Raw genomic sequence first — 23,281 nt, 5'->3', positions numbered from 1 at the left:
TGGGAGACCAGGAGAAGCACCTGGCTCCTGCCATCGGATCAGCGCGGTGCACCAGCCGCAGCGCGCCAGCCGCGGTGGCCATTGGAGGGTGAACCAACGGCAAAGGAAGACTGTCTCTCTCTCTCACTGTCCACTCTGCCTGTCAAAAATTAAAAAAAAAAAAAAAAAGAACTATATAAAACTTAAAAAAAAAAAAAAAACAACTATCAATGTAATTTACTACAATGAAGATCAAAGAGAGAAAAATCAGATGCTCAAGGCCAGCAATGTGGTGCAGTGGGATAAGCCAAGGCCGACAATGCCAGCATCACATATGAGCACCAGTTCATGTCGTGGTTGCTCCACCTCCAACCCAGCTCCCCGCTAATGTACCTGGGAGAGCAGTGGAAGATGGCCTGGTTGCTTGGAATCCTTCACCCACGTGGGAGATACGGATGGAGTTCTGGTTCCTGGCTTTGGCCTGGCCCACCCTGGGCCATACAATTGTCAATGCAGAAGAAAAACAAATGTCTACATACAATAAAATGAAATTTAAAAATCAACAAACTTGGCATGCTAACTTGTTTGTAAAAGCTATATACCAGGGGTCGGTGCTGTGGCATAGCGGTTAAAGCTGATGCTTGAAGTGCCAGCATCCCATATGGGCGCCGGCTTAAGTCCTGGCTGCTCCACTTTCAATCCCACTCTCTGCTATGGCCTGGGAAAGCAGTAGAAGATGGCCCAAGTCCTTGGGCCCATGCACCTGCATGGGAGACTCAAAAAAAGCTCCTGGCTTCTGGCTTCAGATTGGTGCAGCTCTGGCCATTCTGGCCATCTAGGAAGTGGAACAGTGGATGGAAGACCTCTCTCTCTCTCTCTACCTCTGCCTCACTGTAACTCGGCCTTATAAATAAATAAATATTTTTTTAAAAAAATCTATATACCAAAAGTAATATTATTACCATTACTATTTAATTTTTTTTAAGATTTATTTTTATGTATTTAAAAATCAAGAGTCATGGAGAGAGACAGAGAGAAAGGTCTTCCATCCTCTGGTTCACTCTCCAAGTGGCCTCAACAGCCAGAGCTAGGCTGATCTAAAGAAGGAGCTAGGAACTTCTTGTGAGTCTCCCACATGGGTGCAGGAGCCCAAACACTTGGGCCATCTTACACTGTCTCCCAGGTGATTAGCAGAGAGCTGGATCAGAAGAAGAGCCGCTGAGACAGGAATTGGTGTTCAAATGGGATGCTGGTGTCATAGGCAGAGGCTTAACCTATTATGGCACAATGTGGTATCCTATTGTTTGATTTTGTCCTGGGTATTTATACAATCTTGCATGAGTTAAGAAAAAGAGAACAGACCGGCGCCGTGGCTTTACAGGCTAATCCTCTGCCTTGCGGCACCGGCACACCGGGCTCTAGTCCCGGTCGGGGCACCGGATTCTATCCCGGTTGCCCCTCTTCCAGGCCAGCTCTCTGCTGTGGCCCAGGAGTGCAGTGGAGGATGGCCCAAGTGCTTGGGCCCTGCACCCGCATGGGAGACCAGGGGAAGCACCTGGCTCCTGGCTTCGGATCAGCGAGATGCACCGGCCGAGCGGCCATTGGAGGGTGAACCAACGGCAAAAAGGAAGACCTTTATCTCTGTCTCTCTCTCTCTCTATCCACTCTGCCTGTCAAAAAAAAAAAAAAAGAAAGAAAGAAAGAAAAAGAGAACAGTAAGCAAGTGTGAGAGAAGTACATGCAGACTGAAGACAAAGAACCTGAGGGCTAGTGTTCTGAACGAGTCGGTGTTGGGAGACTGCTCTGCTTGTACCAGCTAGGATTCTCAGCGGTCCCTGCCCTGCTGGCTATTTAGGGTACCTTGCTGCTACTTATCAGAAAGGTCCTCGGCCCCGCCCCTCACTGTTACTCTCCAGATTTTTTCCTTTGGTAATGGAGAAAAATAGTCCTTTGTCTTTCGGGGCTCATCAAATACATCAAAGTATATGACACATGGGTTCACCAGGCCTCCTCATCTTCCTCTGGTCAGGTACACGCTTTGGCCACAGGAGCAGTGTTGTCTGGAAATGTCCCCTATGCGGCCAGACACAAGCTTGCAGAAGAGGCCATTACAAATGTCTCTGGAATACCAAAGTGGGACACAGTCACGTCCTGAATCTCTGTGAATCCGCAGATCATCTCATTTCTGTTGCGGCAGAAAAGAATGACCCCACCTCACAATCACAGCTTGAGGTGATGTTTGCACTCTTATTATTATTTATTTATTTATTTTTTGACAAGCAGAGTAGGACAGTGAGAGAGACAGAGAGAAAGGTCTCCCTTTTTCCATTGGTTCACCCCCCAAAGGCTGCTGCACCATGCTGATTCAAAGCCAGGAGCCAGGTGCTTCCCCTGGTCTCCCTTGCAAGTGCAGGGCCCAAGCTTCCAACTGCCCTAAGGATAAAAAAAATCTATGGCCAACATTTTAATGCAGCTGGTTAAGCTGCCACTTGCAATGCTGGCATCCCATATGAGTGCCAATTGGAGTTCTGGATGCTCCACTTCTGAGTCAGCGCCCTGCTAGTGCATCTGAGATAGCAGAGGAAGATGGCCCAAGTACTTGGAGCCCTGACAACCATGTGGGAGACTGGAACAGAGTTCCAACTTCTGGTTTTGACCTGGCCCCACACAGTTGGGGAGTGAACCAGCAGATGGAAGATCTCCCTGTCTCTCTCTCTCTCATTTGAAACTATGCCTTTCAAATTAATTAATTAATCTTTTTTTAAAAACGATGATTAAAAAAAAAAGTCTTGTCTCTTCTTCCCTCCATCATCAGCTCCCCACCATACCAGCATCATTTCATGGCCGCAATCCTTTCTCCTTTCCCCTCCGACTTAGTTTCTGTCATACAAATCTCCAGGTTTTTCCAATAGCTTTTTTTTTTTTTTTTTTTTTTTGACAGGCAGAGTGGATCGTGAGAGAGAGAGAGAGAGAGACAGAGAGAGAGAAAGGTCTTCCTTTTTGCCGTTGGTTCACCCTCCAATGGCCGCTGCGGCCGGCGCATCGCGCTGATCCGAAGCCAGGAGCCAGGTGCTTTTTCCTGGTCTCCCATGCGGGTGCAGGGCCCAAGTACTTGGGCCATCCTCCACTGCACTCCCGGGCCATAGCAGAGAGCTGGCCTGGAAGAGGGGCAACCGGGATAGAATCCGGTGCCCTGACCGGGACTAGAACCAGGTGTGCCGGCGCCGCAAGGCGGAGGATTAGCCTGTTAAGCCACGGCCCCGGCCTCCAATAGCTTCTTCTGGTTTCAATGGTTTTCCCCTAAGCTGTCCAATTTGCATGGAATGGTATCCCCCCTCTTATCTCCTTTAACCAGTGAATCCCTATTCATCCTTCAGATCTCAGCTGATTAAATAAGCAGGCTTCTGTTCTTCTAACTGTAATGAAACCAATTATGCAATTACTTAAAGTCTGCATCTCCAAGTAGACTGTAGGGAACTATGTCTTGATAACAGCTATATCCCCAGGGTCTAGTGCTGTGCCTGATCCATAAGTATCCAAGGAATATTTGTTGAATGAAGAGCAGTAGTTCAATGGGGAAATGGGGTTTTGTGTGGTGGGAGCTTACAGCCAGTTGGATTATTTCTCACAAACCTTCCTAAATGCTCATAATCAATGGCCTCTGGTTGAATTCTGCGTAATATAGGTGCTGAGGCACTGTGGCATAGAGGGTTAAAGCCCGGGTCTGCACTGCTAGCATCCCATATGGGTGCCGGTTCATGTGCTGGCTGCTCCACTTCTGATCCAGCTCTCTGCTATGGCCTGAGAAAGCAGTGGAGGATGGCCTAAGTCCTTGGGCTCCTGCACCTATGTGGGAGACCCGGAAGAAGCTCCTGGCTCCTGGCTTTGGAACAACACAGCTTTGGCTATTACAGCCATTTGGAGTGAACCATTGTGGATGGAAGACCTCTCTATGTGTCTCTCCCTCTCTCTGTAACCCTCTTTCAAATAAATAAAGTAAATCCTAAAAAAAAGAGAGAGAGGTGCAGAGTGACCAGCTTCGGCCCTGAAACTACCACCTCCATGCATCCTAGGCACAGAAACTATAGCCTCTCAGAGAAAAAGCCCGGTTCCCAACTTGCATGATGTAGCATGCTAGGATCCCCAAATTTCTGAAATTAAATGTTTGGAGCTCTTCATAGTCCTGTATATTGGCACTCTTCAGGGAAGAGGGTGGAACTCAAGGCCCAGGCCTAGCTCTGCCCTGACACCACACAACAGTCACTACCTGATCTCATTCCTGAGGTGCCCAGTTTCTGGCAGGCCCGATAATAATAAGGCAACATGCAGTGCTAACAGCTGCCACGAGGTGGTGATACTCCCCTAATATGCAACTTCAAAATGGCATTCAGCTGCCTGCATGGTCCCCCCAGAACCAAGAAATTTAGGCAAGCTTTGGGTTACGGAGCAGGTGAGAGCTGGCAGTCCTAGATCAGCCATCCCTGAGATAAACGGCTTCCGTCCCAGGCTTGACCAGACAAATCAGAGTAGCAGTGTGGATGCTCCACGGCTTTATTAACTCCCTTTCTGAGAATGGCAGGACCTCATAGCTGGAGAGCTGAAGGGGAGCCAGGATGCAAAGGGCTCAGTATGGGTCATTAAAGGGGTACAGAGGATGCCTCGCATCTCTGGGAACCATCTTGCCATTCATTTGAAAAAAAAAAAAAGAGACAGACAGGTGACCTCATTAGCAGAAGCTGAACCAGCAAAGACTCTGGGTATCTCCCCCAAATCCTTCTGAATAATCTCATCCATGAGCAGCACTATAGCAGATGGCAGGGGCCCCATCCTGGCCGCAGGAAATACCATTTGGTACCAACAGCACTGCAGCACCACACCCATAGCCTGGTACTAGCTGCTCCTGCCCCTAAGAGTTTGCCGTCATAACTGGGACCAGGTGCCTAGGAATTTTTTATTTCCTTATGTGCCGCAGCCTTCAGTCCCAACCTAACTCCTACAGAAAGGTCAAGAATGGGAATGGCAATGTAGCACAGAGGGTTAAGCTGCCACTTGGGATGCCCACATCCCATAGAGTGGCAGGTGGGAGTCCTGGCTACTCCATGCTTCCAATCCAGCTCCCTGTTGACGCACCTGGAGACAGTCGAGGATGGCCCATGTAATTAGTTTCTTGCTACCCATGAGGGAGACCCACATAGAGTTCCAGCTCCTGGCTTAAGTTGGCCTAACTCTGGCTATCACTGATCCATTAAGTGAATCAGAGGGTAAAAGATAGATTCTGTTATTCTGCCTTTTAAATTAAAAAAAAGCCCACAATTGTCTTACGGGATCAGCACATCATTTACTGCCAACCTACTGTGTGTCAGGAACTGGGTCCCTTTTACAGGTTGGAAGCTGAACTTGGAGAAGCTAAATACCTTGTTCAAGAAAACATGATGGCCGGCACCACAGCTCAATAGGCTAATCCTCCGCCTGTGGCGCCGGCACACCGGGTTCTAGTCCCGGTCGGGGCGCCGGATTCTGTCCCGGTTGCCCCTCTTCCAGGGCAGCTCTCTGCTATGGCCCGGGAAGGCAGCGGAGGATGGCCCAAGTGCTTGGGCCCTGCACCCCATGGGAGACCAGGAGAAGCACCTGGCTCCTGGCTTCGGATCAGCGCAATGCGCCGGCCACAGCGTGCTGGCGGCGGCCATTGGAGGGTGAACTTACTGCAAAAGGAAGACCTTTCTCTCTGTTTCTCTCTCTCACTTTCCACTCTGCATGTAAAAAAAAAAAAAAAAAAGAAAAGAAAGACAACATGTCACTGAGGAGCAACACTAGGACTCTCAGATTGGATGTTTTACTCTGAGCCATACTAATTCTCAGAAATCAAGGCAAAGCAGAGAACATCAAATCCAGGAGAGCAAACCCAGAAACATGATCCTGTCCCTCCCACAACCAGCAACCGGAGGCCAGATCCCACCCAAATCTCCAATTCCCTGCCTCTCAGGAGTGAATCCATCCTTACCACAATCATGGGCACGATGTAGCGCCAGTTTCTGTTCAGGGCATCCAGCTGCTTCATCACTTCCGGGCTAAAGGTGAAGTCAAACACCTAGGAGAGGGGAGAGGGGTCAGGACAGCCAGCCTTGAGGGTGGAGCACGCGTCCACAGCACTGCCATCTTTCCTAGGCAGATGGGGGCCAGAATGTGCCCCAAGGAGCTGAAGGCCACAGAACCCATTCCCAGGTACCTGGATGTTCTGCAGGATGCGGGAAGGAGTGACACTCTTGGGGATGCAGATCACTTTCCGCTGCACCTGCCACCTAAGAGGGCGATTAGGGCAGATGAGGAAGAGAACTCAGATTCCTAAGAGCACGTTGTCCTCCACGCAGCTGCCCCAAAGCTCCTGGAGCACCTGGCCCCCTGGAATGCAAACATCCCAACCCTCAAAAAAGGACCCTAACTTTTGCCTACCAACCCCAAAGGTTTTCACCTCAACCATAGCCCCATCTTTCAAAACACCACGCACCTGAGCAGGATCTGGGCTGGTGATCGGCCGTACTTTTCAGCCAGTGCCAGGACCACGGGTTCCTCCAGCAGAACAGGCTCTTCAGGATCGCGCCAAGCACGGTCAGAGGAGCCCAAAGGGCTGTAAGCAGTCACCTCCAGGCCACGTGCTTGGCAGTGGGCAATCAGCTCATTCTGAGCCAGGTATGGGTGGCATTCCACCTGAAACAGGAACAAGCCATCACACAGGGTGGCTACACACAGCTGGCCTGGCCCCATACATGTCAGGAACCAACTCCAGTGCTGATCTCCCACTTCCCCTCAGCCTGCTCTTCCCACCATGTTCCAAGGCAATTCCATTGTCTCCATGGCTTCAATGCTCATCTTTTATTTTAAAAGATTTATTTATATTTTGAAAGTCAGAGTTACACAGAGAGAGGAGAGGCAGAGAGAGAGAGAGAGAGAGAGAGAGAGAGAGAGAGAGAGGTCTTCCATACAATGGTTCACTTTCCAATTGGCCACAATAGCCGGAACTGCGCTGATCTGAAGCCAGGAGCCAGGAGTTCTGGGTCTCCAATGTGAGTGCAGGGGCCAAAGGATTTGTGCCATCTTCCACTGCTTTCCCAGGCCATAGCAGAGAGCTGGTTCAGAAGTGAAGTGTCCAGGTCTCAAACCGGCGCCCATAAGGGATTCCCAGCGGTTCAGGCCAGGGCATTAACCTGCTGCACCACAGCGCTAGCCCCCAATGCCCATCTTTATGAAGAGGACTTCTGCACCACGTTTCTGACCACTTGCTAACCACCCCACTAAGGACACCAGCTCCAGCTCACTCAAGTGCCTGTGCACATAACCCTGCAAGCCACCACTTGCTGGCTGTGCTCACCTGCAAGACGGCGGGGCGCACTGAGGCCACGCTGAGCACATCATCGATCTGCCGACTGTTGAAGTTGGGCAGGCCCAGTGCCCGCACCAGCCCCTTAGCCACCAGCGCCTCCATTGCTTTCCAGGTCTCCTTGTAGTGGATGGAGTCATAACGCACAGATCCATCAGCATTCTTGGGAAAGAGGTCGTCCCCCCGTCTGAGTGAGAGACAACCCCTAAGGATGGGCACCAATGCCAGGCCTCGGCCCCACACCCCAAGCCCAGAGAGGACAAAGGGCCAAGAATCAGGAACCGCTCTGCTTTTGCATCCTGCAGCTCATAATGCAGGTGTCACTACTACATGGAACTTCCATTGCCTCCTCTGCTTCCTCGATCCACTTTCTCTTCTCCTCTGGGAATTCCTTCTTACCTCCTCGCTCCCCAGGAGTTATCTGCCCTGCCCGCCTTCTCCCTGTGTGGGCACAGTGCTGGTGGCAACCTCCTCTCAATCCCCCTGTTGGGACTGACTCATTACAGAAACCCCAGGGCCTAGCTCAACAGAAGCCTGAATGAATAGAGGGAGGGGAAGGACCACTTGTGCACCAGGAGAAGCTCCTGGTTCTGTTGCTAAGCTCCTGACTATAGCAGAGGTTCTACTACCAAGCTCCTCGGCTTGCTGCACAGATGAGTGTTCCTATCCAGCTTTGCTGCCCTGCTCACTATACATTACTACCAGATCCCCACCAACCCCCAGACTCCCCAGATGAAGGCCCTGGCAAGGCTCACTCAAAAGCATGAGGCCAGTGCATCAGGTACAGGTCCAGATACTCCAGCTGGAGGTCGGCCAGTGTCTTCCGGAGGGCAGGCTCCACATCCTCAGGGTGGTGCTTGGTGTTCCACAGCTTGGATGTCACAAACAGCTCCTCCCGGGGCACTGCCTGGGATGAGAACAGCTGAGGGCACCCGTCTCACCCACCTGCACCTCTGGGACAGAATCCACCAGGAGCTGATGCTGGATTTCCCCAGCCAGGCCCCAGCCCCAGCCTTTGGCTTCTTCACCCCAATCCTCTCTGTAGCCCCACTGCTCACCTTGCCGGGTCCTACGTTCTCCTTCAGGGCCTCGCCAATCTCAGCCTCGTTGCTGTAGAGAGCAGCACAGTCAATGTGGCGGTAGCCCACACTAAGGGCATATTTAACAGCTGCTTTAACCTGCCTTTTCTATCACATTCCCCCTTGTATTTTCTTTTTTTTTTTTTGACAGGCAGAGTGGATAGTGAGAGAGAGAGACAGAGAGAAAGGTCTTCCTTTTTGCCGTTGGTTCACCCTCCAATGGCCGCTGCGGCCGGCGTTTCGTGCTGATACGAAGCCAGGAGCCAGGTGCTTCTCCTGGTCTCCCATGCGGGTGCAGGGCCCAAGCACTTGGGACATCCTCCCCTGCACTCCCAGGCCATAGCAGAGAGCTGGCCTGGAAGAGGGGCAACTGGGACAGAATCCGGTGCCCCAACCGGGACTAGAACCCGGTGTGCTGGCGCCGTAAGGCGGAGGATTAGCCTGTTAAGCCACGGCACCGGCCTAAAATAATTTTTTTAAAAAATAAAACATATACTTCCTAAGTCTGTGTCAAGTCCATCCAGATATACCTCCACTGTCACTGCCCTAGCTTCCTCACCACAATCCCTTACCCAAATCATGGATCTCTCTGCTTCCAGAGTGGCCTGTCTTCCCATAATCCATTCATCAAATGCAACCACGTGACTCCTGGGCTCAAGTTCCTCGGCAGTTCTCCCCTCCCCTCAGGAGAAAGTCCAGATTCCAAAGCCTGGCCCGGCTCCCATTTTCTACACTTTGCAGCACCAGCACCAGGTGCTTGACTACACACTCTCCTTTCCCAAGTCACATACCTCCAGGCTAACAGCTGCTTCTCAGCTGATGTACATCATGCATTTTTTTGTGTACTATATTTTTGCATAACACTATATTTTTCTGTTTACATGTATTTCTTCCATAAATTCTGTACTCTTTGAGGTTGAGATCTGTCACCTGTCAGAACCCCTTACTAGGGGCCGGCACTGTGGCATAGCGGGCAAAGCTGCTGCCTGCAGTGTCAGCATCCCCTATGGTCACCAGTTTGTGTCCTGGCTGTTCCACTTTCCATCCAGCTCTCTTCTATGGCTGGGAAAGCTGTAGAAGATGGCCCCAGTCATTGGGCTCCTGCACGCACGTGGGAGACCTGGAGGAAGCTCCTGGCTCCTGGCTTCAGAGCAGCACAGATCCAGCTGTTGCAGTCATCTGGGGAGTGAACCATCAGATGGAAGACCTCTCTCTCCCTCTCTCTCCCTCTGCCTCTCTGTAACTCTGCCTTTCAAATAAATAAATAAATCTTAAAAAAAAAAAAAAAAAAAAAAAAAAAGAACCCCTTACTGGAGCCAGTGTTGTGGTGCAGCAGGTTAAGCCATTGCTTTTAATGCCAGCATCCCACTGGAGCACACATTCAAATCCATTTCCTCTGCTTTCCATCCACTGCCCATGGACTAATGGAGAGTATCAGCTTTAAGATTGCTTGTTTTGGCCGGCGCTGTGGCTCAATAGGCTAATCCTCTGCCTGCGGCGCTGGCACACGGGGTTCTATACGTGGTCGGGGCGCCGGATTCTGTCCCAGTTACCCCTCTTCCAGGCCAGCTCTCTGCTATGGCCCGGGAGTGCAGTGGAAGATGGCCCAAGTTCGTGGGCCCTGCACCTGCATGGGAGACCAGGAGAATCACCTGGCTCCTTGCTTTGGGTCAGCCGCGGCAGCCATTGGAGGGTGAACCAACGGCAAAGGAAGACCTTTCTCTCTCTCTCTCCCTCTCTCACTGTCCACTCTGCCTGTCAAATAATAATAATAATAATAATAATAATAATAAAAGATTGCTTGTTTCATTCTTCATTCCCCTTTAAGACAAAAACACAAAATGAAGTACATTTTATAGACCCCTTTCCCACTTTCATGATTAGGACTAGATCATTAGCCATCACAGAGGACGTGGAGTCTGCTAAGGCCAGGGCCATCAGCCACATGGTTCCTTTTCTCTGTGGCCCACAGCTTCTGTTGCTGACACAGCCCAGTGAGCAGAGTGCAGGCTGGAAGGCAGCTGAATCCTGTGTATTAGACCAACCCACCTCTGCCTTTGAGACAGTGTAGTCTTTGGACCACAGATAAGAAAGTGAGAAAACCAAATATCTGCCAATAGAGAGTGTCATCATAGTGAGCTTCCAGTCTGTGTATTTGGGCTTGGAGCAAAATGCTCCAAAAATGTAACATTGTGGTCCTAACATTTCAAGAGATTGCATTCTAAAAACCTTGGATATCTGTTTTGTACATATAATATATATCACCCCATGTGCATATGTTAATTCCTTTTTATGAGTTTTGGTCTTTTTTTCCTTCCCTTCCTGTATGTGGTTGCTGTTTCATAGCTCCAGTTTGGAGGAATTAACATTGATTCCCCACATAGTGAGTTTACAGGTGGGGATTTAGAGCAGGGCAGGTTCTTGATCCTTGGAAGAGATTCTTCTCCAAGGGAGACTTTGAGGATGGCTTTTGTAGAATGAGAGCACAGCTATGCAGGGATGAACTGGAATAATCATTATCATGGTCTTGAAATTTATAGGACATTTGATCATAGAAGTAACTTTCCTGAGGATTGATGGGCTGCCTGAAATTGAAATATTTTTTAGTTAATAAGTTTTTTTGATAATGAAAGTGTGACACACAGAGAATACTAAAATGTGATGAGGAGTATCTCAGAATTACACGGAGAATGACCAAGCAAGGCAGTCCTTTTCTTTTCCTTGACAAGATGGTTAATGTCTCTGTTTCTTCATACATTAGACCTGGAAAGCAAAAGACGGCCCCTGCTACCCACATGGGAGATGGTAATGGAGCTACGGACTCCTGGCTTCAGCCTGACCCCGCATGAGCTGCTGCAGCCATTTGGGAGTGGACAGAAGATCTCTTTCTTTCTCTCTCTCTCTCTGATCTCATGCATAAAAATACATACATGTACTTACAATCATATGGTCACAGAACAGTACACAGAGGCTGTTAGTGGAGAGCTGAGGCTTAGCCAGCTGGAGTGGTATTTGAGAAAGTCACTGCTTCCATCACCTTCTTCTTTCACTTCTGGGGAAATTAGTAAAGAATCACATCTGAAGAACAACAAAGCACTTCACTGTGATCAGGAAAAAAAATAATAATAATAAAGTCCAGCGCACCAGACAGGATCATACAGTAACAGGCCTGGTCAGAACCGTCCAGGCCGTTCTAGGGGGTCCTGCAGCCCTGAGGTTGGGCAGTCTGAAGGAAGCATTAACTCACAGCAGCCCCATCCAGAGGAGGTTGGGATCCCGGCCTAACAGAGCTCTGCGGCATCAGAACAACAGGCCCCATCTTTCCTGGGCCCAACGTAGGCGCCCAGAGGCAAATTCTTCACTCCCACCCCTCAATTCGTGCTACTATCTGGGATGCACCCGTGCGCCTCCATAGGAAAAGCAGAGCGCTTGGAAAAGCCGTGGAGGTGAGCAAACAGGAAGATGCCAACTGGAACTCACAGAGCAACTACTGGGAGCCAGGCGCTCGCCAAGCTTTCAGTCCTAACTCTTACCACAGCTCTGACGCGGGAACTCATTTGGAGCAAGGGGACGGACACCCAGGATCACGCGCTGGGTGCATCCCGTCCCGCCCCAGTCCTGCCTCCACCGGAAGGAGCTGGGAGTTGGAAGGCGTTACTCGCAGGCTGGTCCATCCCCTCCCCTGTCCGCAGGAGGTGGGATTGGCCACAACTCATACAGCGATCCATTCGCTGGCTGAGGGAAGGAGGAGCCGCCGGCAAGGCCTGGCCACGCCCCTTGCTCACCCACACCGCTGTGCTCCTGCCCTCCAGACCGGTGGGTTCCTGTACTTCTCTAGGGAGGGAGGGAGGAAGGCCACAGGTACTAAGCCTCTGTGCCTTCCTTCTTTCCCCTCAGGAGATCTCAGAGTTCACCCAAGTTGACCCGGCAACTGAGCCCAAAGAGCAGATAGAACAAAAAGAATAGAAAACACCGCGGGTCTCCAGACTCCGGCCCCTGAAAGTTCCAAGTCTATGAACTGTGGACCCTGGCCGCACATTTGTTGCTAGGCATTATGGCAAAGAGTTCATAAATGTGACTTTATTGGGTCCTCCCAAAAACTCTAGAAAATGATTTTTTTAAAGATTTATTTATTTGAAAAGCAGAGTTAAAGAGAGAAGGAGAGTCAGATATCTTGCATCTACTGGTTCACTCTCCATATGGCTGCAACAGCTTGAGCTGGGTGAAGCCAAAGCCAGGAGCCTGGACCTCCATCTGAGGGTGGTAGGGGCCCAAGCATGTTCCATGGGCCATATTCCTCTGCTTTCTCAGGTGTATTAGCAGGGACTGGATTGCAAGTGGAGCAGCCAGACTTCAGCTGGGTCACAGCTGGCAACTTAGCCCACTGAACTACAATACTGGCCCCAAAACATTCTTTTTCCTTCCTTCCTTCCTTCCTTCCTTCCTTCCTTCCTTCCTTCCTTCCTCCCTCCCTCCCTCCCTCCCTCCCTTCCTTCCTTCCTTTCTTTGACAGGCAGAGTGGGCAGTGAGAGAGACAGAGAGAAAGGTCTTCCTTTTCCGTTGGTTCACCCCCCAATGGCTGCTGCGACCAGCCCACTGTGGCCGGCGCACCGCGCTGATCCGAAGCCAGGAGCCAGGTGCTTCTCCTGGTCTCCCATGGGGTGCAGGGCCCAAGCACTTGGGCCATCCTCCACTGCTTTCCCGGGCCACAGCAGAGAGCTGGACTGGAAGAGGAGCAACCAGGACAGAATCCGGTGACCCGACCGGGACTAAAACCTGGGGTGCTGGCACCGCAGGCAGAGGATTAGCCTAGTAAGCCGCGGCGCCGGCCCTTTTTTATTTCTTGTAAGCTTTTAAAAAAAAAAAATTATAGTATAGAACACATACAGGGAGCCGGCGCCTGCACTGCTGGCATCCCATATGGGCGCTGGTGTGAGTCTTGACTGCTCCGCTTCAGATCCAGCTCTCTGCTATGGCCTGGGAAAGCAGTAGAAGATGGCCCAAGCCCTTGGGCCCCTGCACCCATGTGGGAGACCCAGAAGAAGCTCCTGGCTCCTGGCTTTGGATTGGCACAGCTCTGGCTGTTGCAGCCATTTGCGGAGTGAATCACTGGATGGAAGACCTCTCTGCCTCTCTGTAACTCTGCCTTTCAAATTAATAAATAAAATCTTTTTTAAAAAATGGAAAAATACAATTCATACATTTATACAACTATATGAATTTTTGTATCACCATCCAAATACAAATGTCACCAGCACACCTGTGAGGGAGGTGTTCCTGATCCATTTTACAGATTGGGCAGACACAGCAAGGTTACAGCTATTTATAATTTGCCCTGACTTCCTAACAGTCCGAAGTACAACAGTCAGTGACCTTACCAACTGATGAACTGCTGAGTCATTGCTGTAACCCAGCCTCCTCCCTCCCCAGCTCTGGGGTTTCTGCTCTTACTTCATGCCACAGGGATTACATACAACACACAGCCCTAGGCCTCCAAGAGTTTTCACAGCAATAGTCATTCAACATGAAGGTGTGTTGTTTTTTCTCTTTATTTATTTAAAAGGCAGAGTTAACAGAAAAAGAGAGAGACAGAGAAAAAGGTCTTCCATCTGTTGGTTCACTCCCCAAATGGCTGCAACAGCCAGGGTTGGGTCAGACCGAAGCCAGGAGCCAGGAGCTTCATTAGGGTTTTCTAATTTTTTTTTTTTTTGGACAGACAGAGTGGACAGTGAGAGAGAGACAGAGAGAAAGGTTTTCCTTTGCCGTTGGTTCACCCTCCAATGGCCACCGCAGCCAGCGCACTGCGGCCAGCGCACTGCGCTGATCTGAAGGCAGGAGCCAGGTGCTTCTCCTGGTCTCCCATGGGGTACAGGGCCCAAGCACTTGGGCCATCCTCCACTGCACTCCCGAGCCACAGCAGAGAGCTGGCCTGGAAGAGGAGCAACTGGGACAGAATCCAGTGCCCCGACTGGCACTAGAACCCGGTGTGCCGGCGCCACAGGCGGAGGATTAGCCTATTGAGTCATGGCACCAGCTTTCATCAGGGTTTTCCACATGGGTGCAGGGGCCCAAACTCTTGGGCCACCTTCCGCTGCTTTTCCCGGGTGCATTAGTAGGGAGCTGAATCAAAGTGGAGCAGCCAGTACTCAAACCACTGCCCATATGGGATGCCGGCATTGCAGGCGGCAGCTTTACCCACTACACCACAATGCCAGCCACATAGTGTATTGTTTTCTAAAACTGATCTGCTTGAGTACACACTACCCCTTTCACAGTCATCCTTCCCCAATTTTTTTCTTTTAAATTTATTTATTTTGAAAGTCAGAGAGAGAGAGAGAGAGAGAGAGAGAGAGAGAGAGAGAGAGAGAGAGAGAGATCTTCCATCCACTGGTTTACTTCTCAGCTGGCCACAACCCTTCTGCTCCTTCCCAGGGAGACAGGGTTGAGGTGGGACAGGGCAGGATGGGGTCCTGCCCATGCATGATCCTGGGTGCCCAGCCCTTTTGCCTTCCGTCCAGGTGGAGCTTCCTCCTCACCACCAGACTTAGGCTGAGGCCCACTGGCCACCTGGGAGAGTGCAGGATTGAGTCAGGTCATGCTGGTGTGCTCTAGCACTGTGCCTGTACTGCTGGCCCACCTTCCTCCTGCAGGAAGACTAGGCTGAAGCCAGGAGCCAGAAGCCTCACCTCGGTCTCCCAAGTGGGTGGCAGGGACCCAAACATTTGGGCCATCCTCCACTGCTTTTTCCAGGCCATTAGCGGGGAGCTGGATCCTAAGTGGAGCAGCCGGGACTCAAACCAGAGCTTGTATGGGATGCCAGCATTGCGAGAAGCAGCCTTACCTGCCATGCCATGTTACTGGTCCCATCCTTCCCTGTTTTTCAAGAGACATACCCCTTAACCAGCTCTGTGCCTTGCAATAGTGTAAACATCTTTTTTTCTCATTTTATTTGAAAGGCAGTGACAGAGACAGATGGAGAGAAATCTTCCATCTACTGGCTCACTCCCCAAATGCCTATAACAGTCAGTGCTGGGCTGGGTTTCAAAGCTTGGACCCTAGAACTCAATATAGGTCTGCCACATGGGAGGTAGGGACCCAAGTACTTGAGTCATCCTCTGCTGTCTCCCAGGGTGAGCATCAGCAGGAAGCTGGAAGCAGAAGGGGAGATGGAACTTCCGTGCACTCTGGCATGGAATGCAGGTGTCCCAAGCAATGTCCCAACCCATTGTACTGTAATACGCACCCCAGAACTTCTTTATTTCTTAAAGTAGATAACAGTAGAAATAAAATGTTCTGGTCTTTACACTTGAATAATATACCCTTGTAAATATGTACACACACACACACACACATATATATATATATATATTTAATTTTATTTTTATTTATTTGAAAGGCAGAGTGACACAGAGAGATCTTCTATCTGCAGGTTCACTTCTGAAAAGCCACAACAGCCAGGGCTAGGCCAAGCTAAAGTTAGGAGCCTAGAACTTCATCTGGATCTCCCACATGGGTGGCAGGGAGCCAAGTACTTAAGCCATCATCTGCTATCTCTCAGAGTACACATTAGCAGGAAACTGAACTATAAGTAGAGCCTGTACTGAAACCCTGAAACTCTGACATGGAATGGAGGTGTGGCCCAAGAGGTGACTTAACTGCTGTGCCAAAGCCTACAGTTGTATATATTTAAAAGAGGTTAGGGGCCAGTGCTGTGGCATAGCGGGTAAAGCCGCTGCCTGCAGTGCCAGCATCCCATATGGGTGCCGATTCAAGGTCCAGCTGCTCCACTTCCAATCCAGCGCTCTGCTATGGTCTGGGAAAGCAGTAGAAGATGGCCCAAGTCCTTGGGCCCCGGCACCCACGTGGGAGACCTAGAAGAAGCTCCTGGCTTTGGATCCGCGCAGCTCCGGCCATTGCAATCAATTGCCTCTTCTTCTCTCTGTGTAATATTTCTTTAACTAACTCAACTAATTTAAATTTAATTTAATTAATATTTATTTCTTTCTCTGTAACTTTTTCAAATAAATAAATCTTTTTTCAAAAAAAAAGAGGTTTTTTTTTTAACGATTTATTTATTTGAAAGTTACACAAAGAGAGAAAGAAATATTAATCTTCCATATGCTGTTCACGTCCCAAATGGTCACAACAGCCAGGCCAGGCTGAAGCCAGGAGTCGGAAGCTTCTTCCAAATCTCCCATATGGGTAAAGGGGCCCAAGTACCTGGGCTTCTCCACTGCTTTCCCAGATGCATTAGTAGGGAGCTGGATCAGAAGTGGAGCAACTATGCCTTGAACTAATTCCCATAAGGGATGCTGGTGTTGCAGGTGGCAGCTTTACCTGCTTTGCCACAATGCCAGCCCCGAGAGTTTCCTTTTTTTTTTTTTTTTTTTTTTACAGGCAGAGTGGATAGTGAGAGAGAGAGAGAGAGAGAGAGAGAGAGAGAAAGGTCTTCCTTTTTGCCATTGGTTCACCCTCCAATGGCCACTGCGGCCAGCGCATCGCGCTGATCCGAAGCCAGGAGCCAGGTGCTTCTCCTGGTCTCCCAAGCGGGTGCAGGGCCCAAGCACTTGGGCCATCCTCCACTGCCTTCCCGGGCCATAGAGAGAGCTGGCCTGGAAGAGACGCAACCGGGATAGAATCCGGCGCCCCAACCGGGACTAGAACCCAGTGTGCCGGCGCCGCAAGGCGGAGGATTAGCCTGTTAAGCCACGGCATCGGCCGAGTTTCCTTTTTAAATTATTTTTTTGGGGACCAGTGCTGTGGTGTAGTAGGTTAAGCATCCTCCTGTGGTGCCAGCATCCCGTATGAGCATCTGTTTGAGTCCCAGATGCTCCATTTCCCATCTAGTTCCTTGCTAGTGGGCCTGGGAAAGCAACAGCAAATGGCCCAAGTCCTTGGGACCCTGTACCCACATAGGAGTCCCAGAAGCAGCTCCTGGCTCCTGGCTTTGGCCTGGCCCAGTCCTGGACATTGTGGCCATCTGGGTAATGAACCAATGGAAGGAAGATCTCTTTCTCTCTCTCTCTGTCTCTCAGTAATTCTTTCAATAAATAAATACATCTTAAAAAAAAAAAAAAAGCCACTTGGGAAACCCCTATCTTATATTGGAGTGCCAGGGTTCCAATCCTGGCTCCACTTCCAATTCCAACTTCTTGCTAACAAGTATCCTATTATGACTCCAGTACTTAGGTCCCTGCCATCCACGTGGCAGATATGGATGGAGTTCCTTGTTCCTGATTTGGCCTCGCCCAGCCCTGGCAGCTGTAGGCATTTGGGGAGGGAACCAGAAGATCAAACCTGTCTCTCTGTATCTCTCAATCTCTCTGTCTTTCAAATAAATAAAAATTTAAAAAGATAATATGCCACCCCAAAATATATTGTGCTGACATAGTGAGTTATTTTGAATTAAAAGGCACTTTAAAAAAAAAAAAGTAAATACAAGATCATTCTGACCTTCATTCAGTTTCTTAAAAACAAAGGATGACATTCCTAGGGTTGGCATTGTACGGCAGCCTGTTAAGCTGCTGCCTGAAACATGACTGCTTGGGCTCCTACCACCCATATCGGGGACCCAGATGGAATTCCAGGTTCCTGGCTTCAGCCTGGCCTAATCCTGGCATTGTGCCCATTTGGAGAATGAACCAGAGGATGGAAGATCTCTCTTTCTCTCTTAAAAAAAAAAAAAAAAAAAAGAGTAAAACAGAATATGAAAATTTGACTTAAGAGGTCAACACTGTGGTGTAGAAGGTTAAGCCTCTGCCTGCAGTGCCAGCATCCGGTATGGGTGCCGATTCAAGTCCTGATTGCTCCACTTCCAATCCAGCTCCCTGCTAAGCACCTGGGAAAAGCAGCCAAAGATGGCTCAAGTGCTTTGGCTCCTGCATCCGTGTGGGAAGCTCCTGGCTCCTGACTTTGCCTTGGCCCATCCCCAGCCATTGCAACCATTTGGGAAGTGAATCAGCGGATGGAAGACTTCTCTCTCCCTCCTTCTCTCTCTGTAACTCTGCCTTTCAAATAAACCAATCAATCTTTAAAAAAAAAATGATTAAAAAAAAAAAGTGAGAAAACATACATTCACACATGAGTGTGGGCTGCCATACATGGAGAAACACCCATCACAAGTGGACCAGAGGATTACCCAGAGACAGAGAAGAAAAGCCTGAAGAGCACCCAACTGTGGTCTGTGACAAAAGCAGAGTCTCCTTGTTCTCAGCCACTTTCATGAGGTAGGGAGTGGTGCTTTAACATGTAAAAAGCCATTTGGGAATTTTAGGGCACCCCTCACATGGAATTTATTTTTATTTTTACTTTTTCAAAGATTTATTTATTAATTTGAAAGTCAGTTAGAGAGAGAGGTAGAGACACAGAGAGAACTTCTATCCACTGGTTCATTCCCGAGATGGCTACAATGGCCAGAGCTGGGCCAGACCAAAGACAGGAGCCAGGAGCTTCATCTGGGTCTCACAAGTAGGTAGCAAGTGCCTAATCACTTGGGCCATCTTCCACTGCATTTCCCAGGGCATTAGCAGGGAGCTGCATCAGAAGTGAAGCAGCCAGGATATGAACCAGCACCCATATGGAATGCCAGCACCGCAAGCAATGGTTTTACCTGGTTTCTCACAATGCTGGCTCCCTGATCTGGAATATTAAAATATCATGGCGTCTTCCCCTTCTTGGTCTTAGATCAGACACAGGTGCATCTTGGGAAGGTGGATACCTTTGACTAACAAGAAAATAGGTAACATTAAACTGTAGGACTTGCAAGTATTAAACTTACTTAGACTTCTTTTTTTAAAGATTCATTTTATTTATTTGAAAGACAGCTACAGAGAGAGGTAGAGAGAGAGAGGTCTTCCATCCACTGGTTCACTCCCCAGATGGCCTCAATGGCTGGAGCTGCACCGAGCCAAAGCCAGGAGCTTCTTCCGGGTCTCCCATGCAAGTGCAGGGTCCCAAGGACTTGGGTCATCTTCTATTGCTTTCCCAGGCCATAGCAGAGAGCTGGATCAGATGAGGAACAGCTGGGACTAGACACAGTGCCCACATGGGATGTCGGTGCTTAAGGCCACAGCTCCAGCCTCCTTACTTAGACTTAACTAGCTGCTTGCCTATTCACACCTTATCAAGAGAAGATGAGTCTGTACCAGGACAGCAGCTCCCACCCTCATCATGGAGTGGACAAATTTTAGAACGATTTAGGAGTGGAATTGGCAGCCCTTAGCGATCCATTTGAAGGAAGAGGTTAAAAAGGAAGAGTCAGGATGACTCCTAGGTTTTCAGTTTGAGTACCTCAGAGGATGGCGGATAGTTTCCTAACCATCTTTCTTGTCTCTCAGCTTTGACACTTTCTATGTTTCCCCAACCTAAAACATTCTTTCCTTCAAATGCGCCCTACTCCCCAGACATCGCTTCTGAGAAGCCTTCCCTGACCAGCCTGGACTCAGTTAAGACTCCCTTTTTATATTCTCACGACCTCCTGCACTCACTCAAGGGAAAATTAGGACTCTTTGTTGCCTTAGAAAACCCAACTTAATCTGGTTCCAGCAATGAAAAATTTAAGAGACTCACATAGGCAACCTTCAGGGTTGATTTGATTCATTAGTTCAATAATATCAAGATCCCAATCCAGGGACCAGTATCAAGGCACAGTGGATTAAACCACTACCAGGGACACCACAATCCCATATGAGTACCAGTTCAAGCCTCAGCTTCTCCACTTCCAACCCAGCTCCCTGCTAATGCACCTTGGAAAGCAACAGAAGATGGTCCAAGTGTTGGGTGGGATCCTGCTCTCCAATGTGGGAGACCTGGAAGAAGCTCCTGGCTCCTGGCTTCTTATCAGTCCAGCTCTGGCTGCTGGAGCCATTTGGGAAGTGAACCAGTGGATGGAAGACTTTCTCTCATTCTGCCTCTGCCTCTCTGTAACTCTGCCTTTCAGATAGATAAATATATCTTTCTTTAAAAAAAGCATTTGAAGAGACACAATCTCTTTGAAAAATGGGTCAAACTCTTGAACTCATAGCATACTAGGTATGTTTGTAAATAAACTTTTAAGGAAAAAGTGAGGAACTGAGACTTAATAAAAATAGGTGCCATATAGTTGCTGACACTACAGGCAGTGGCTTTACCCACCATGCCACAGCACCAGCCCCTCCTTGTATGTTAAATGGGTGAACTAAAACATCCTTATTTCTGGCAGTTGGTGTGTTACTATGAGGAAAGCTGCAGCAAATACAGATCCAAAATGCAAACTCATCATCATTAGCAACCTCCACTTCTCCCTGGGTCCACATCATAGTGGCTCCTATGGACCATGGAGGCCGGGAACCTGCAGGAACAACATGGCTGTGTTGGAAGCTCTGTGAAAGGCAGACAGACAGAACGAGGAAGAAATAGCACACCACACCAAGCCCCTTTCAGTACTTTAAGTATGATTTATGAAGTTCTCCAATATCACTGTTGCTGAATAAAATATAACATGATGTCCATGGCTGTGCACTGTGCTGTACAGTGATTAGACAGAGTCAAAACAAAATAGCAATGTTCAGAAGGGTATGATGACTACCTGGGTCAGTGATTTTTAAGTAGTAAGTTGATTAGTGACTTTAGGCTATGATGACTTTAGTTTCCTGTTAAGGGCTGAATTATAATCACTAACATTAAATCCTAATCCCCGGTAACTGGGAGGAGGCTGGATTTGGAGAAAGGTATTCCAACAGGTAACTGAGTTTAAAGGAAGTCATCAGGATGGGCCCTAAGCCAGTGTGACTGACATCCTTATAAAAAACATGGACACAGAGGTGTTCAGGGGACCAACACGAAGGGAGAAGATGGCCATTCACAGGCCAAGGAGAGGAGGGAAACACATTCCTCACAGCCCCAGAAGGAACCCATCTTGCCAACCCTGTGACCTCGGAGTCCAGCTTCTGGAACCAAAATAAGGCGAATTCGTGTTACCTAAGCCACCCAGCCTGTGGTACTTTGTTACAGCAGCCCTAGGGAACACACACACACACTCCCCTACCTCATAACCACGGACAGTTTAACCATGAAAGCATGTAAGGAATCACAGTGAGGGCAGGAACGGTGACCCACAGAAGCAGGGAAATGAAACATGCAAGTAAAAAGAGCTGGCCAGCACCCTGGGATGCACTGATCCAAGCCGACAGCGTGAGGGAAGCTCAGAACCCCTGGGCTAACCCTCAACCTACCTTCCTCCCTCCACCTTTTACCCCTCTAATTCATGTCTCCTCTACATCAGGGCTGATTTCTAGGACACAAATCATCCCAAGTAACCAGTTCAACACTCTCATGGCTTCCAATTACACTAAGGGGAAAAAATCTTTGGGCCAGGACAGTATCTCAGCAGATTAAGCCACCACTTGTGATGTCAGCATCCCATGGTACTCAGCTGTGCGTTTTGAGTGGCAGGAGCTTACAGCTAATTGGGTTATTGCAAAAAACCTTCCTAAAACCTCATAACCAGTGGCCTCTGGCTGCACTCTGCGTAAGGTAGGTGCGGAGTGACCAGCTTCGGGCCTGACACTACAGCCTCCATGCATCCTAGGCACAGAAACTATAGCCTCTCAGAGAAAAAGCCCGGTTCCCAACTTGCATGATGTAGCATGCTAGGATCCCCAAATTTCTGAAATTAAATGTTTGGAGCTCTTCATAGTCCTGGACCTAAGCACTATTCAAGGAAGCGGGAAAACTCAAGGCCCAGGCCTAGCTCTGCCCTGACACCACACAACAGTCACTACCTGATCTCATTCCTGAGGAGACCAGTTTCTGGCAGGCCTGATAATTCTAAGGCAATATGCAGTGCTAACAGCTGCCATGAGGTGGTGTTACTCCCCTAATATGCAACTTCAAAATGGCATTCAGCTGCCTGCATGGTCCCCCCAGAACCAAGAAATTTAGGCAAGCTTTGGGTTACGGAGCAGGTGAGAGCTGGCAGTCCTAGGTCAGTCATCCCTGAGATAAACGGCTTCCGTCCCAGGCTTGACCAGACAAATCAGACGAGTACCAGTGGATGCTCCACGGCTTTATTAACTCCCTTTCTGAGAATGGCAGGACCTCATAGCTGGAGAGCTGAAGGGGAGCCAGGATGCCAAGGGCTCAGTATGGGTCATTAAAGGGGTACAGAGGATGCCCCGCATCTCTGGGAACCCTCTTACCATCCATCTGAAAAAAAAGAGAAACAGACAGGTGACCTCATTAGCAGAAGCTGAACCAGCAAAGACTCTGGGCATCTCCCCCAATCCTTCTGAATAACCTCATCCATGAGCAGCACTATAGCAGATGGCAGGGGCCCCATCCTGGCCGCAGGAAATACCATTTGGTACCAACAGCACTGCAGCACCACACCCATTCCTGGTACTAGCTGCTCCTGCCCCTAAGAGCTTGCCATCATAACTGGGACTAGGTGCCTAGGAATTTTTTATTTCCTTATGTGCCGCAGCCTTCAGTCCCAACCTAACTCCTACAGAAAGGTCAAGAATGGGAATGGCAATGTAGCACAGAGGGTTAAGCTGCCACTTGGGATGCCCACATCCCATAGAGTGGCAGGTGGGAGTCCTGGCTACTCCATGCTTCCAATCCAGCTCCCTGTTGACGCACCTGGAGACAGTCGAGGATGGCCCATGTAATTAGTTTCTTGCTACCCATGAGGGAGACCCACATAGAGTTCCAGCTCCTGGCTTAAGCTGGCCTAACTCTGGCTATCACTGATCTGTTAAGTGAATCAGAGGTTAAAGATAGATTCTGTTATTCTGCCTTTTAAATTAAAAAAAAAAGCCCACAATTGTCTTACGGGCTCAGCACATCATTTGCTGCCAACCTACTGTGT

The 23,281-nt window shown here is 49.3% G+C and overlaps 1 protein-coding gene across 5 annotated transcripts in view; it reads right to left on the bottom strand.

The window, feature by feature from the left end:
* AKR1A1 (aldo-keto reductase family 1 member A1) overlaps positions 1–23,281 on the bottom strand; it is a 53,521-nt gene that overhangs the window by 20,917 nt on the left and 9,323 nt on the right. For 3 of the 5 annotated variants that reach the window (XM_062191190.1, XM_062191192.1, XM_062191193.1), the window contains exons 3-8: positions 8,413–8,532; positions 8,110–8,261; positions 7,346–7,541; positions 6,485–6,684; positions 6,206–6,278; positions 5,981–6,067 (exon numbers count right to left, since the gene is read on the bottom strand). In XM_062191190.1, coding sequence (XP_062047174.1) covers positions 5,981–6,067; positions 6,206–6,278; positions 6,485–6,684; positions 7,346–7,541; positions 8,110–8,261; positions 8,413–8,532 — 828 coding nt within the window. Of the gene's footprint in view, positions 1–2,072; positions 2,100–5,980; positions 6,068–6,205; positions 6,279–6,484; positions 6,685–7,345; positions 7,542–8,109; positions 8,262–8,412; positions 8,533–22,459; positions 22,618–23,281 lie in introns of those variants that run through there. The other 2 variants (XM_062191195.1, XM_062191194.1) reach the window with 2 other exon arrangements.

Source organism: Lepus europaeus, chromosome 5 (genome assembly GCF_033115175.1).
Source record: "Lepus europaeus isolate LE1 chromosome 5, mLepTim1.pri, whole genome shotgun sequence".
In the NCBI taxonomy this organism is placed as follows: domain Eukaryota; kingdom Metazoa; phylum Chordata; class Mammalia; order Lagomorpha; family Leporidae; genus Lepus; species Lepus europaeus.
Note: the sequence above shows the minus strand (reverse complement) of the source record. Positions and strands in the feature narration are given on the sequence as shown.